The 15,819-nt window shown below is 45.2% G+C and overlaps 1 protein-coding gene across 1 annotated transcript; it reads left to right on the top strand.

Annotated features, from left to right (window-relative positions):
- The first annotated feature begins 1,532 nt into the window (after positions 1-1,532).
- On the top strand, positions 1,533-15,320 carry LOC144373615 (nephrocystin-1-like). Its single transcript, XM_078036656.1, has 8 exons — positions 1,533-1,540; positions 4,640-4,765; positions 5,069-5,111; positions 5,981-6,065; positions 8,301-8,395; positions 10,163-10,291; positions 12,995-13,119; positions 15,168-15,320. The coding sequence occupies exons 4-8, from the start codon at positions 5,981-5,983 to the stop codon at positions 15,184-15,186; spliced, it is 453 nt and encodes a 150-aa protein (XP_077892782.1). The 5' UTR covers positions 1,533-1,540; positions 4,640-4,765; positions 5,069-5,111; the 3' UTR covers positions 15,187-15,320.
- Positions 15,321-15,819: the final 499 nt, after the last annotated feature.

Below are 15,819 nucleotides of genomic sequence, written 5' to 3'. Positions count from 1 at the left end.
GTAAGTAGAGAAGACGGGGACCTAGTGTAAGGAGAATGTTTCTAAAGGCTCAGTCTGTTTAAATAAGGGATTATGATTTACAAGCAGTAGTTATGTGAGAGTCTATTATTAACGTTACCTGTTCTAAAGATGTGGCTTTAGTGTTGATAAATCTTAACAAGGGGTAAAATTTTATAATTAGTTTCTGAATGTCATATGTACCAAGTTATTCAGGTGGGTTAGGCAGTGTTCTAGCTGAGGTAGGGGGAGCACTATCACACTTCTTCCTGTTGGCTTAGACTTGAAGGGGCGCACGTCCATTCTAGGCCTGTGCATACATAAGTGGCAGGTGGGATAGAAAAGTGAAGTTGTGGGGTTTTGTTTGTTTATGCAGAGCAGGGATCAGACCTGGCCTAGCCGGGCAGGTGATCTACCCCTGAGCTACAGCCTCAGCCATGCAGGTGTGGTTTGTAAAGGATTTGAGACAGTTTTCTGCTAGTGAAATGATTCAAAGAAATTTTTATTGAATATATAAATCTTGATCTTTTGTTCAAAATGTGACACTCATTAATAGTAAAATATGCAAGAATATTGTACAAGTAATATCTTTATTGTTTTTTGTTTGGTTTGGTACCAGGGATTGAACTTGGGAGTGCTTTACCACTGAGCTACGTCCCCACCCCTTTTTATTTTTACTTTGAGACAGGACCCCTTGCTAAGTTGCTTAGAACCTTGCCAAGTTGCTGAGGCTGGCCCCAAACTTGTAGTCCTCCTGCCTCAGACTCCCAAGTCACTGAAATTACAGGCATGTGCTACTGCACTGAGCTAATACATTTTAATTCATAGGTTTTTATTTAACTTTTCCTGGAAAAATGCCACCAATACTAAATAATAATGTATATTCTAAGAAAGTCTTTGCTTTTACATGTCTTCAGTAGTGGAAATTACTGTTTTTCAAGGATGGATTATATTTCGTACATGAACAAGTATTGTTTTCAATGGACAAGTATTGTTGAAAACATGGATTAGGTAGGTAGGAACATTGGGTAAACTATTTTTGTTTCAAAATAGGGCTTAACTTAATAGAATCATTTTTCTTCAGGGATTTATATGATACTCCTGGAAGAAATTTTCCAAAGAGAGACTTACAAATTCAAAAATATTTTCTGCAATAATCAAATTGCTAGAATAAGTACGGGTCCTCATAAATGCTTGTGGAAATGGTCCCCATTTGCATGTAGAATTTGAATGTGTGTTGAGCAACCCAAAGGAATGATTCATTTATGGTCACAAAGGTATTGGGGTATGGCAGTAGGGAAGCATTTGATAAAAATTAGGATAAATATTGAATTAAGGAAATATTTCCTTTTTTCAGTGTATATTTTAAAGCATTAGTAATGAAATGCTACTCATGACTAGTGAGGTTCATTTTTAAATTTGTACTTTGTTTTGCGTTAAGAAAGGAGAAATTCTTCTTGTAATTGAGAAGAAGCCTGCTGGTTGGTGGATAGCTAAGGACAGCAAAGGAAACGAAGGTCTGATTCCCAGAACCTACCTGGAGGTGAGTCTTTGTTGTCTATGCTTTCTCCTTCAGATAGATCTCATTTTCAGTTAAACATTAAGCTATATTCTTGGATCAGTTGACTAGAGAATGACTTGAAATTTAAATTTAGTTTTACAGAGACAGGGCGTGGGGAGGACATTGCGTATTGAGGTCCTGGGGGCCTGTGAAGAGCTTGGGTGAAAGTGAGCCCCGGAGCATTCTCAGCAGGAGGTGGCTGTGTGAGCTGGTGGTTTTATAACAACTAAGGGGCATTTATTATCATAAAACATGGCCACTGTCCACTTGGTGTTTACTTCCACAAATACATGACCCCCTTACCAAGATATCAGCATACTGTCCATGCCTGCTTTGTCCTGAGTCACAGCACATGCTGCGTGGTGCAGACACCTGTCTGGATGAGCTCTGTCGGATGGAAATAAGAAAACCCACACACGGGATTCCAAGTCTTCCAGTGACCACACTGAGTTCCTGACGGGGGGGCGGGGTTATTCTCTGACACCACGGGTGTCATTTTCCATATCAGCTCCGTAGCACCAGCCAGTGTCCAGCAACTCAGTTGGATTCTGGCCTTAACTCCTGGATTTAGCACAGGTGTCACACAGTAAGGGCACAGTCCTACTAGACTGCCCTCTGTTCAGATGCCAGTCACATGTCCCAGCAGCCACTTGTACTTCTGACTGATTGGCCAAAAATTCAGAAGTCTCCTCTCCTTCTGCAGGGGTCTGATGATTCCCTAGGGTGACTCACAGAATTTGGGAGAACACTTTCCTGTCTGTCCTCTGTATCTGAGGATACAGAGCAAAAATATCTTAAAACAGTTGCATCTATATTGAACATGTACATTTCTTTTTCTTGTCATTATTTTATAATAAACTATACAATATAATAATCATTTATTTGGCATTTACATTGTGTTAGAGATCATAGGTATTTTGTATATGATATAAGGTATGTGGGAAGATGTGTACAGGTCATATGCAAATACTGTATCATTTTATATAAGTGACTAGAGCATCCTTAGGTTTAGTATCCATGGGGATTCCTGGGACCAATCCCCTGAGGATACTGCGGGACAACTATACTTGGATGTACCAGTTTATTATAAAGGATGCAACTCAGGAACACCAGTGAAGAGGACGCACAGGGCAAGATGTTGAGGTGGGGCATGCAGGAGCTAAGCATGCTGTTCCCCAAAGCCTTTGTGTATTCACCCACCTGCAAGATACCCAAGCCCCAGCCTCCCTGGGGTTTCTATGGAATTTTGTTTATTCTCATTAACTAAATCACTGACCATTGGTGATGAATTTAGTCTCTAGCTCCTCCATCCTCCCTAAAGTTTGGAAGGAAGAGCTGAAGGTTCCAACCTCTAATCCCTTCCTGAAGCTTTCTAGGGGTCCTCTAGAGGCACCTCACTAGCCTGCACACTAGAATGGTTGAACTTCTTAGGAATAAGAAAACTTCTTATGGATAAGAATTCAGGAAATTCCAAGAGTTTTAGGAATTCTTTGCCAGCAAAAGACACAAATATATATTTTCATTACACTCATTAAGAAGTAAACAAATAGGGGGAATTATTTTTAATATTTTATATTGTCTAATATATCAAAAATATCGTTTCAACACATGATCTATATTTGGACATTGAGTTACTTGTTTTATATTAGGTTCAAAATCCAGTGTGTGTTTACGTGGACAGCACATCTCAACCTGTGCTAATGTGAAGAGCTCAGTAGCCACGGGTGGCGAAGGGCTATGCACCACGCAGGACAGGTCTAGGTCGTCCTTTGGAAGGCAGCAAGCATTTCAGCTCGTGGTGACATTTATTCAGGGTGTTTGCAACCTATAATCACCGTCAATTATGCCACAAAGAACCTAAAATTAGCTTCTATGAATTACCAAAAAGTCTCCCCAAAGCAGCTCACCTGAGGTAGCTGTGTCTTCTCCCACGCATGGAAGGAGTGTGGAGATGGCTTTCTGGTGCTGGTTCAGGCCCCACCTGGAACTCCATAGCTCCAAGTGAGGCAGCTCTTCCTGGGTTACCTCTTTAGTTAAGTCAGTGGCCAAATCCTTTAATGATTCTGAGCAGCAAAAGGGAAAAGAGGAAAGAATCAAGAAATATGAGCTGCTATCTAAGGAGGTAAAAAGTTTTCTGGAAGTTAGAAAACTTCAGCCACGTCTCCAGGACCAGCATATTTAGTCCCCAGGCCACACCTAGCTGCAAGGGAGGCTGGCTGGCCAGATGGAGTCTCAGCAGGCTCCATGAGTCAGCAGTTCTGCTAGAGAGGAAGAGGTGGAGGGTGGCCACCTGCAGCCTGTTTGGATCAGTCTGCATGTACCTCTTTGTAGACTCTTGGTTGTTGCTCTTGGGTGAAATCCTACATGCTTGTCAGTGCTTCAAAGGGTTTACACCTTTATATCTTGATTTATTTTGCCAATTTTTTCTTGGCAAAATTATGGCCTCCAATGTCAAGAGGGCTTATTTCCCCGTGCATCTGCCGAGGCTGGCCAGTACCAGTCTTTCTTAGCCTTTGCCAATGTGATCAACAAAACAGCCTCATAGTTTTTATTTGTACTTGTGATACTCCGAATGAGGCTGAGCATCCTTTCATATGATTTACGACCATTTGCGTTTCTTCTTTGTGGATAACCAGTTCAGTTTCTTTGACCATTTTTCAAATGAATTTTTTAAAAAAATCTTTTTCTTGATTTATAAGAGCTTTTTATGAAATCAACCCTTAGAACTTGGTGTTAATGGTTTCTTTATTGACCTTCAGCTGCGTGTATTTTTTATTAGTGAAATCTGCTAGCATTTCCATTTATGATTATTTAAATTTTGGTATCGTAACTGCAAAGGGCTTTACCCCACCTTTATTTTCTCCTATCAAAGGTAATTCTTTTAATTTTTTTCATTTGAATAAATTCTACCTGGGATTTATTTTGGTGAATTTGCTGTTTACTTTAGTCTTTGTCATTGTTTCACATAGTGAAGTTATCAGTCATGGGTTGAAATTTTTTTCCCTGTCACATATAAATTCCCCTCTGTGCCTGAAAGTTTCTGAAAGTCGTAGCATTTTTATTGGTTGATTTTTGTGTTAGTTGGAAAGCACTTCCTGTTTCAACACTTTTCCAGCCCTGTGATAAAGAAGAGGAGCAGGTGACAAGTGAAGAGGGCAGTGAGGAGGACACCGGGGGGACGGAGGGTGAATCCGAAGCTAATCAGAGGTACAGAGCGCGGGAGAGCGAGCAGCTTCTGCCAAATTTTTATTTATTTTTACTATTAAAATATTGCAAGATTTTCTTGAAATGGAGTCAACTTATACCTAGAGAGCTTTTCATATTATTGTTGACCTAAAGGTCATGGCTACTTTAGTTTTGCAATTATTTTTAGTGCATTTAGTTCTAGCTTGGCCTCGCCTAGAGATTGTTTGGTCTTCAGAATCTACTGAGTGTTTGTACTTGTTCTCTGATTCGTGTGGTGAGAGGCAGAGGCTGCGCCTGCACTTACCTGCTCTTTCATTTCCCCAGAACTAATACTCGCCGCAGCGCTGTTCAAAAAGCTATCTCAGAGGTTGGTATCTGCTGTCTTATTAATAATACTTTATATTTGATGTCTTATAATATTTTTGGCAATGAAGACATTTGGGATGTCTTAAGTGTTCTATTACCTTTAGTTCTGGTTGAGTTCAGATTCAAACCAGGATGGAGACTCTTCGAGACTGCCTAGATCTACCCAGGCTCAGGTGTGGAAGGTGCAGGGCAGAAGGCTTCTCTTTCTGCCTTAGCAAGCCTGAGCTGCAACCAGCATTTCTCATTAGGGCTTCTGTACAAAAAGAGTAGATCATTTCATTCATGGTGTGATTTCAGAGCTCGAAATCTTTCTCATTGATCCTATTCAGATTATTTATCAATTTGGCAAAGGCTGGCATTAGATTTTAGTTATTATTTGAAAAGTCTGAAAAACCCAGAAAGGTAAGACACTATCTGTAATCCTGTCATTTAAAAAAAATGACATGACAAAATGAAAATTCTCCACCCCGTGAGTCATCACCATGAATGGTTCAGTTAGCATCTTCCTGACCTTCTACTGCTCTTCTAACTCCCAAGGAGATGCTAGTGGTATCATCTGCTGAAAGGCAGTGCAGTTGGGGTGGGGCTGGAGCAGGAGCATTACAGTCAGAATGTACTTGAAGCAGTGATCTAGAAACACAAAGCTCTGCGCCCAGCACTATGTGGGCCCCACATCCTTGTGAGAGTGCAGATCCAGTGATGGCCATGTCCTCTCAGGAATTGGGTCACGTTGCAGCACTTTCTCGACATGTGCACGTGGTGTTTTCCCGTTGGGTTGGGCTTGCTGTGGTGCTGAAGGGACACAGTGGGGAGGTGAGGAAGCATGGATGGAAGCGAGCAGACCTCTTTTGTTTGTCCTCTCCTCGGCAGATGAACACCGTGGATGTGTTAACCAGCATGGGGGCTATCCCCGCAGGCTTCAGGCCTTCCACACTCTCCCAGCTGTTGGAGGAAGGTACGGTGGCGCTCGGCCTCTGCAGCCATGCTTGGAGGCTAATTTTTCTCTGGTAGCTAAAACAAGTTGAGGAAGATGCCGAGTCTCACTTCTCTTTGGAGCACGTCCTTTCCTTGTCCCTCTTGTGACCATAAGCAAGGACTCCAGTTCTATGAGAGGACCATCTGTTTACATGTGTTGTGGACTCCAGCCCTTCCCTATTCTCTTTAATTGCCAGCCCTTTCCTGCTCTTTAGCCTGCCTGTCCTGCCTTCCCCTGCCACCACTGGGAGCAGCGCACCACAATGCCACCAGCCCATCCCGTCCCAGCACAGTGCCACCAGCCCATCCCGTCTCAGCACAGTGCCACCAGCCCATTCCGTCCCAGCACAGTGCCACCAGCCCATCCCGTCCCAGCGAGGAAGCCTCCCTTCCTCTGCTCCTCTTCACAGCAAGGGCTCTCCTGGAGAGTCTTCAGTGGGCTTTCTGATTCCTGTTCACCCTGGATTTCCCGCTACTTGGCAACTTTTGTCTAGAAGCTCATTTTGAAGGGGAGTCATGAGGGGCAGGCTGGCTCCTGGGTGCCTGAGCCATTAACTGCGGGTGGAAGGGCTGCTTCAAGGTTACTTCTGCTGGGAAGGTTCTTCCTGCCCCTTCCCATCCTGTAGTCTCAGGGTCCCTTCCACCTTGGCAGCGATGCCCGCTCTGGCAGCGCGGCTTCCCTCCCACCCTGTGAGCACATACACTAGTCTCATGTGCCTACTTCTCTGTTTCCCTCACTCAGCTGTGGTCAACAAGGATTCTCTGGCTCCATTTCCAGCTCCTAGCACAGCCCATGGCACAGGGCAGGGACTCAAATGATTTCTTTTTTTCTTTTTTTTTTTTTTTTTAAGAGAGAGTGAGAGAGGAGAGAGAGAGAGAATTTTTATATTTTATTTTTTTTAGTTCTCGGCGGACACAACATCTTTGTTGGTATGTGGTGCTGAGGATCGAACCCGGGCCGCACGCATGCCAGGCGAGCGCGCTACCACTTGAGCCACATCCCCAGCCCTCAAATGATTTCTTAAACAAAAAAGTGATTTTATAATAAATGTTCTTCATGATAAAGTATCGAAGAGAAGTATAAAAATTCTTAGGTATCTCCCATAGCCTGCGTGGGCAAGGGAATGGCTTCCCTCCAGAGGGATGGGCTGGCTGGGAATTAATACTTAAAAAAAGTACCACGAGATGACCTCAGAACACAGGAAAGCAGTTTCAGAGCAGGGGCATCAAAGGGCAAAGCTGACCAGATGGGTCTAGCTCCTAACAAAGAATGGAGCCCGCGCTTGCTTTATTTATATTGGAACACATCAAAGACTTTTGGTAGAAAATTCTTCACCAAAGCAGGATAGAAGTGGGGACAGGTAGGCTGCTCCATTCCTGACAGGTCATACCCATTTCCAGTGCTGCGCAGGACCTTTTGGCAGAGTGGAGGGGGAGTTCACTTGCATTGGGTGGTCTTGATAGCAGAAGTGCCACTATAAGTTCCCAAATACGAGACCTACCCCCTCGCTGGCTTCAGTGCTGAAAAGATCCTCGTGCATTTTGTGGATGGATTCCTGTACTTTTGTGTTAAGAAGTAAAACTAGGTTCTGGGGCCGGGCTCAGTGTAGAGCGCTTGCCTAGCACATGTGAGGCACTGGGTCCATCCTCAGCACCACGGAAGAGTATATAAATAAAATAAAGGTATTTTGTGCCTCTATAACTAAAAACATATATGTGAAGAAAGAAGCAGGGCTGGGACTGGGGCTGGGCTCAATGGCAGAGCACTTGCGTAGCATGTGTGAGGTACCAGGTTCCATCCTCAGCCCCACATATAAATAAATAAAAATAAAGTTACATCAACAACTAAAAAAATTTAAAAAAGAATCCAAACTAATGGTTATGTATTTTTTCTAAAATATATAAAAAATGTTACAGATTTCTGCATTTTATAGAAATATTTGAATAAATCATCTTCACTGTGAAGCATGTTGTTGGTCTAAACTCTTTAAGATCTTCCTTAAAACTATCTTAAAGTAGTCTTTTATCAGTTTTTATCTTAAAATTTTGAGCATGATCCTATCTTGGTTCATCTGTCTTGGAAAGCAAGTTGCTAGTAAGCCCCTTGGCATTTTGGAAATATCTGTTCCTAAATTTGTAGCATAATATCTTAGACTTTTGGTTTTGAATTTCATTCTTCTTTTTATAAGAAAATAAAGGAAAGCTGTTTTTTCAGGGAATCAGTTTCGAGCAAGTTACTTTCTGCAACCTGAGCTCACGGCATCACAGCTGTCCTTCAGAGATCTGATGTGGGACGCGAAGACAGGCACTGTGAGTACAGCCACAGCAGAGAAGCTGCAGCCTGGCTGCCGTTGTCCTGGGGCCAGCACATGAGTGACATATGGCTTTAAAGCAGTGATGTTTACATAGTCAAGGCAGCACCTAGACTTGGTCCCCTGACTCTGGTTTCTCTTAGCGGTTGTGCCCTCCTCCCAACGCCACAAAGGATGTAATACTGCGTCTCCCTGTTCATCATGCTTTACCTCAGTGTCTTCATCTGGGAACAGGGATGACAGTCGTCCTAACATCGAGCAGTTGTGAGAATTTATGAAGGCTTTGGCAGTGCCTGGCAGAGTATGAGAACGCAGTCATACTGTGGCCAGCACTGTGCTTTGGATAGGTGCCCCACGGCCCATGGGTCAAGGCTTGCTGCCAGCCTGGGGGCTATTGGGAAGTGGTAGGACCTGGAGCTGGGTCCTAGTGAGGGGAAGTTACATGGCTGAGCCACACCCATGAAGGGATTGTGGGACCCCAGCCCCTGCCTCTCTCCCATCTGCTTCCTGGCTGCTGCGAGGTGACACATCACGCCACCATGTGCTCCCCGCTCTGATTCCCTGCCTTGCCACTGGCCCCAAAACAGTGGAGTCAAGCGACCATGGACTGAGACCTCTGAGACCAAGAGCTAAGCAGACTTTGCTCTCTGCAAGCTGCTCATCTCAGATCTCTTGCAGTGGGAAGCTGCCAGCTCAGTCAGGAAGAGTGGAAGTGACATGATCTTAATTGAGTGGGAATGAAAAAGTCGGCAGAACTTCATGATCACACTTTTTGGGTACCACCAAGAAAAAAAGATTTTTGCTATGCCAGTATTTGAAGTAGAATATGCTCTTGATCTTTAATTCTACTTTATATCTGCCTGTAACAGATATAAACTGCATTAGAGTATGTCACTCCCTTCCCATTTACCTTGACTTTACCCCTCAGTGGTGGCCGGGGTGGTAGGAAGGGGGCTGCAGAACTTGGTGCCCCTAATCCTCTCACCCTGAGCATCAACTGGCGCCTTAGTAGGAGGTGCTGTATTGCAAGTGGGCAGAGGGGCTGCTTGGTGCACCAGTGCTGAGCAGATCACAGTTAATGCCGTGAACTTGTGCCCGGGAACTAAAAACCCAGCTCTCACTACTTAAATAAAAAGGTGACAGATTATTGATATTATCTTATCTTTTACAACAATATAAATTATTTAAATGAAAAGGCTTGTGATCATAAAGCAGAATGTAAAGTTTAGCTAATTGAAGCTGTTCTTTAAAAATAAAAATACAGAATGCCAGTTTATTTATTCACAATCTGACCTTTATCTGTGAAATAGATTTGAACAGTCAGACCAAACATGACATTCTATGTCAAAGCATCTAAGAGCCAAAGAGGAGGTAGCTGGGTGACATTCATGCCAGGTATCTTGGTTGTCATGCTAGGGTAACTGTCTTCAATTCCACACATCGTATGGGAATGGACCTGGAGACTAGAATACAGTGATTCAAGGGTCAGGTCATATATTTTACCTGCTAGTACTAGTAGTCTTTCATTGAAGTTTTTAAGTAGTTAAGAAAAAAATGCAAATATTTCAAATATAACTTTATGCAAAATTTACCTGAAATAACTGGGTTTGATTTTGAACAGACTATTGAAACTCTGTGTATGTATATCCATGTAAAAGTTTTCCTTTTTGTATTCTATGTATATCTTCTTAAGCTGTATTTTACAAATGATGCTTTGGAAATGGATTTATACTACTATTAATAGGTTTTTGTGTTTTTCTTTCAGATTAAGTCAAGGCCAAGTCGTGTTTCCTTGATCCTCACCCTGTGGAGCTGTAAGATGATTTCTCTCCCAGGAATGAGCATCCAGGTGCTCAGCAGACATGTTCGCCTCTGTCTGTTTGATGGCAGTAAGGTAAGCTCACTGAGTTGACCATCTCACATAGGGACATGCAGGCAGAGGCCCTCTGGGGAGGGGACTCCAGGGGGAGCAGGGTGGCCGCCAGTGTGGAATCCTGACGGGGAGTGTCTGGAAGGCAGGCAGTGTGAGAAGCAGTGCACGTCTGTCCTAAAAACAGCAAAGGGCACTGAAGGAGGTGACATGATGAGATTCATGTTCTGGAAAGATCTCTGGCTCCTCTCTGAAGAATAAATAGAAAAGGTAAGTTAAAGGGAGGAGAGAGCAGCCAGAGGGGACTCAAGTGGACCACTGGGGGCAGGGCCATGGCACAGCATGGCAGGCAGAGGACAATAGGCATCATCTTGAAGAAGCAAAATCTGGATCCAGCTTGCTTAGGATTGCTCCTGGTGCTGGCATTTGCACAACATGGGACCTTGACCTTGCTCTCAGGCTCCTCCTCTTGTACCTCCTGGGATCAATGTGAGCAAACTGGGTTAATATAAGTAAAGCAGGGAGAACAACACATGGAGCATAATAAGTGCAACCAAAAGAATGATGACTATTACATCTTGGGTAGAGATCAGGTGGGGGGAGATACAGGAGGCGGGAATCAACGGGATTGGTGGTGGGCTGAGTGTGGAGGGTGGAGGGAGAGCAGGTGTGGAGCGGGCAGTAGGTCTCAGACATCCACCCCTGGATAGACCATGGTCACACGCACACAGGTAGGGAGGCCTGGGAGAGGACTGGGTGTGGCGCTGCCCTGGTGGTTTTCTTCCACCTGAACTTGGAGTAAGGGTGACCACAGGGCTACTGTGCACAAAAGCACCACCGCAAACGCGCCAGGAGGTGTCAGCAGTGACCAAGAAGAGAGGACCTGCTGTACTCTCCTGTTCTCACATGAGAACCGAAAAGAAAAACTAGAATTTCACTTTAATAATAGAAAATATGGGATTCATTTTATATCCAGATCCTAGAAGCTCATTTATGAAATTAATTTTTATCAGAGTTTGAAATCGAGAAGTTTTACATCACATTTAATAGTTAGAAAAATGCATTATTTGCTCTTTGAAGGCTTCTTTAACAAATCTAGCCTATTACAAAAGGAAAGCTCTGTTGTCAAGCCTGGGCAGTGCCAATCCAGGACGTCCTCCCAGCACCCACCATCCTCACAGGGCAGGTGCACCCACACCTGCAGCGTCGGGGGGAGCCTCAAGCCTCTGGGTCTGCTGCCTGCTTTTCTTTTTTGTTTTATTTTCTAGGGCTGGGAGGGAGCCCGGCTTTGTTCTCTCTCCCTATTGTCCTCTGTTCTCTTTCCTCCTTCTTGCGTGTGGCTTATTCTTTTCTTAGAACTCCATTCTGAATTATCCGTGGTGTTGAGTGGTCTCTCTGATCTCTTCAAGGCATTCCATCTGTCCTTTTCTGTTTGTAAAAGGCCACTCTGACTTTTCCCCAGGAATGTGAAAGATCCTTCTTTAAGGCTCCCCTATAGAGGATCTTCTGCCCTTAACCTTATTGGGAGCAGAGGTTCTTACCCTCAACTGCATGCTGAAGTCGAGGAGGAGCTTGAGAACCACACTCCTGGGGCCCATTCCTGGAGGGTCTGATTTGACTGATTTGTGTGCATCCTGGTCATTGGGAGTTCAAAATTCTTCCTAGTTATTTTAATTATAGATGGACTTGGGATTGCCTGGTACAAAGAATAAACACCCCTCATGGGGGAGCTAGAAACATAGACATGGGCTCAAATTCTGGTCATTAACTGTGATTCTGGGAAAGTCCCTTAACATTTCCATACAAACAGAATAATATTTACCCTCTTAGATTTCCTGGGTGGATTAAATGAGACAAGTATGCAGAATGCTTAGGACAGAGGTTTCTGGCCCAACACTGTCAAAAAATTCTTCTCTGAACTTCGGGTCATTTTCTCTAATAATATCTATCCTCCATAAAGATGGAGGTCAGAGGACCTGGATCTGCAAGGCACATATGGATTCATCATCAGTAGCGAGGGGGTGGGAGCTGCCTCTGTGACCCCTTCTGTTCTTGGCCTGGTGGTGGGGATTCCTCTCTCTTTGGGATCCAAGTAATGTAAAAGATGATATTTATATTTAAATTGTAATTTCTAGAGTCAATGTTAAAATTTGTAAAAAGCCTTTGACTTGCCAATAATATCCCTCTGTCAAGATGTGAGATGAGGCCTAGAACAGAATAGCTAACCTATCCACAGGCCTCTGGTGGTTTGCAGATGTCTGAAAGTATTCAAATGCCTGTACATGCCACTGTCTATGAGAACTATAGGGATGCACATGCCCTGCTAGGTATGTTCATTCCTAAGGGGAAAAGATGGGGCCCAGCTATGCTCCACATAGATCCAAGTTCAGGCAGGTGTTTGGCAAGCATTAAGAAACGGCATCTGCTCATTAGATGAGCCAAGGTGAAGAGCAATGTCTACTAAAATATTAGGTTAGTGGAACCTGGAGCACACAATTTTAGAAGGGAAAGTAATAATGTCTACTTGAGTATGTAATCCCTTTTCCTCTTTTCTTGAGTATATATATTTCTGGAAAAGAATAGAAGACTTTATCGAAGTTAAGAGGCCAAAAAAAAAAAAAAAACAGAATCATAGTAAATCTTTGCCATTTGGGTTTCATTCATTCATCATTAAAAAAGTGGTCCTGCCTGGGACTGGCTTTGATTCTGCCCTTGTCTTGCCAACAGCCATCCTTACCCCACCCAGGATGGAGGTGTCCAAGGATGGCTTCCATCTGGTTATTGAACTGGAAGACCTGGGGCCACAGTTTGAGTTCCTCGTGGCCTACTGGAGGAGGGAGCCTGGTGCCAAGGTGAGTCGGGCTTTGCGGGGAGATGGCATAGCTCTCTGAGGGTGGGTGAGGAGAGCCAGGTCCTGCAGTGCTCACTGTCTGGGCAGCCTGAGAATGAGCAGCTCTGGGTGAAGCCTGTGGAGGGAGAAATGACTAGATGCTGACCATTCCTTGGGCCTCTTTAAAAAATAAAAATGCCAAGTCCACTTTGGTCTTGGTTGAGAACATTTTCAGGCAGATCTGCTGAAGTTTGGGGGACAGTCTCATGCCCCAAACTAAGCTAGATTGACCTGGAACATCTTTTGAATGGACTTTTCCCCTCTCTCATCAGCTGATCTCCTCAGCCAGTTAAGGGAAGCAGGCCAGGGTGTTCCAGATCAACTGGATGATTTCAAGAGCCTACGAGGCTGGTACAAGCCTCTTGAGGGTGTGGATCTTGGCAGGGAACAGAAGGGGGCAGCCAGCCAGGAGCTGGCTTATGAATAAGCCCATTTAATTAGGAGCAGGTAGGCCATGCAGAAAGCCCGGGAGGGAGCTGCCCCTCCCCGTGGGAAGGCTGCTGTAGTCCAGGTGAGTAGAGTCCAGCCCTCACAAAACAGCAGCAGCAGAAGGAGTGGGGCACCAATGGAAAGTGAGGGGACACTCAAATCCATGGAGCCCCTGTCCAAGCTGAGAGGGAGACAGGGCCTAGAGGCCCGCTCCCATCAGCACCAGGAAGTAATGGGCTTTCTCAGAGTATTAATATGGGCTCTCACAGAATCCCTGAGGAGAGGTGGCAGAGTCTCCTTTCTCCAGGGACCCCTACCTGTGGTGGCCTTGCTTCCTTCCGCTGAGTCCTCTTCCTGTGGCTCCCTGCCCAGCTTACTCCCAGGCCCTGCCCTTCATCACACCTTCCAACATATGCCTATGATGGTGCCTTCCCAGCCACTCAAGGCCTCTGAGCCTGAGGCCTCTCACAGTATCCTCTCCCCTTTATCCCTACTTCCAGATCTAGGTATTTAGTTTCCCAAGACCAAAGTCTTTGGAGAGGAATCCCATTGTTCATGCTCATCGGGCCAAGCTTAGTGGTTGCAGGGAGCTAGTTGGTCTCTGATAGGACCCTTCTCACACCAGAGGTATCCCAGATCACTTAGTGGTGTCTGAGGGCAGTGTATATGCCCTGCCACACACTCAATAGGGGCTTTAGGTTGGGAAGTGTCCCCTGGAAGGTGGGTGGGGGCAGGTAGGGCAGGCAATAATACCAGCCCTTATCCCCATGAGGTCAGAGCCAACTGATAGGACATGGCATTGCCAACCAGACAGGTGGAGTGGTGCTGGGGACAGGGTCAGCACCTGGCAGGAGGCAGCACACAGCTCCCTGATTCTTTGGGACAGAGTGGCTCCCCACCCTTGTAACTGGCAGGGCCAGTGCTGAAAGAGAAGTATGTGCCCTGAGTCACCTAGGCTCAGCCTACACAAGCCTCTGCAGGCTCAGATGCAGAGCACAGGCCCGGGGCAGGCGGTGGATGTGGAAAGGTGGACAGCGGAGTGCATAGACAGAGGGATGGATGGGCAAGTGGGGAGGCATGGCCCACCAGCTCTCTGATTTTATGCACTGATCTCTGTGGCAGTAGTGACCATGCCAAATCCTTGCCCAGTCAGATTTCCAAATTTCCAGTCTCTGCTCAAATATCATCCTTTCAGAAAGGTTTCTGCTAACCACATTGTCTAAACTAGTGCCTCCCTGTCACTCTCTAGCCCCTTGCCTTTTCTCTGCACAGCTTTTATGGCCACCTGACATGTATGTATATATTGTTGGTCTTCCCCACGAAAGCTCTACAACAGCAAAGACTTTGCCTCCTTCGTTATATGCTCTGTCCCTGTTCCTGGAACAGTGCCTGATACTTATTAGGTGCCTAATAAACGTGAGTGGATAAACGAGCAAGTGAGTGCAAACATGCGTGAGTAACAGGGAACATTCTGTATGTACCCCAGATAGGAAATTTCTGCAGTGTTCCCTTCCTGGCTCTCCTCAACCTTTCCAGTCCTGCTACCCTCAGAGAATAACTGTGTTTTCTATTCTCCCAAAGGAACAGAACAAAGTGGTGAGGAGTAGGGGCGTTGTTCCTGTGCACCTGGAAACCATGGACCCAGGAGCCACATACTGTGTGAAGGCCCAGTCTCTGGTGAAGGTCATCGGGAGGCACAGTGCCTTCAACCAGGCAGAGTGTGTGGAGGTGCAAGGTAAAGAAGATCTGCCTGTCCCTTGGGCCCCGCAGAGGTGACAGCCCCTCTTGGTGCATGCTCAGGTGCCTTTGATTCTGAGCCTTCCCTTGATTTCACAGACCTGGGTGGGTTCCGGTGAATGTGTGCAGGAGGCCATCCTAGTGCTGGGTGGGAATCTTTAAGCAGCTGTCACTCTCCCTGTGAGAGCTTCCTCCTCCCTGGGCCAGATGTGTCAAGGCTGATGAATACTGCCTGTGATTAGAGGTGGCTGCAGGAGAGGCCACCAGGTTCCTTGGTGAGCCTGGGAAGGAGGTCATACACCATACAATGCCACAGTTTCTTTTATTGGAAGGGGCTTTATGGAGTGTCTCCAGAAGCCTCTTTTTTTTTCCCCCCTTGACATTAAAAAAAAAAATTTTTTTTTTTTAGTTGTAGATGGACACAATACCTTTAATTAATTAATTAATTTTTTTATGTGGTGCTAAGGATTGAACTCATTGCCTCACAGGTGCGAGG

This window comes from Ictidomys tridecemlineatus, unplaced genomic scaffold (assembly GCF_052094955.1).
Source record: "Ictidomys tridecemlineatus isolate mIctTri1 unplaced genomic scaffold, mIctTri1.hap1 Scaffold_446, whole genome shotgun sequence".
In the NCBI taxonomy this organism is placed as follows: domain Eukaryota; kingdom Metazoa; phylum Chordata; class Mammalia; order Rodentia; family Sciuridae; genus Ictidomys; species Ictidomys tridecemlineatus.
The sequence above is the reverse complement of the archived record's forward strand: the minus strand, read 5'-3'. Positions and strand labels throughout refer to the sequence as shown.

What these genes read in the sequence shown, in the direction of transcription:
- LOC144373615 (XM_078036656.1), top strand. Translation starts at nt 5,981, where the DNA reads ATGAACACCGTGGATGTGTTAACCAGCATGGGGGCTATCCCCGCAGGC. An exon ending in GGGACGCGAAGACAGGCACT is followed by an intron (nt 8,396 to 10,162) that starts GTGAGTACAGCC and finishes TTTTTCTTTCAG; the next exon opens with ATTAAGTCAAGGCCAAGTCG. An exon ending in GTCTGTTTGATGGCAGTAAG is followed by an intron (nt 10,292 to 12,994) that starts GTAAGCTCACTG and finishes TCTTGCCAACAG; the next exon opens with CCATCCTTACCCCACCCAGG.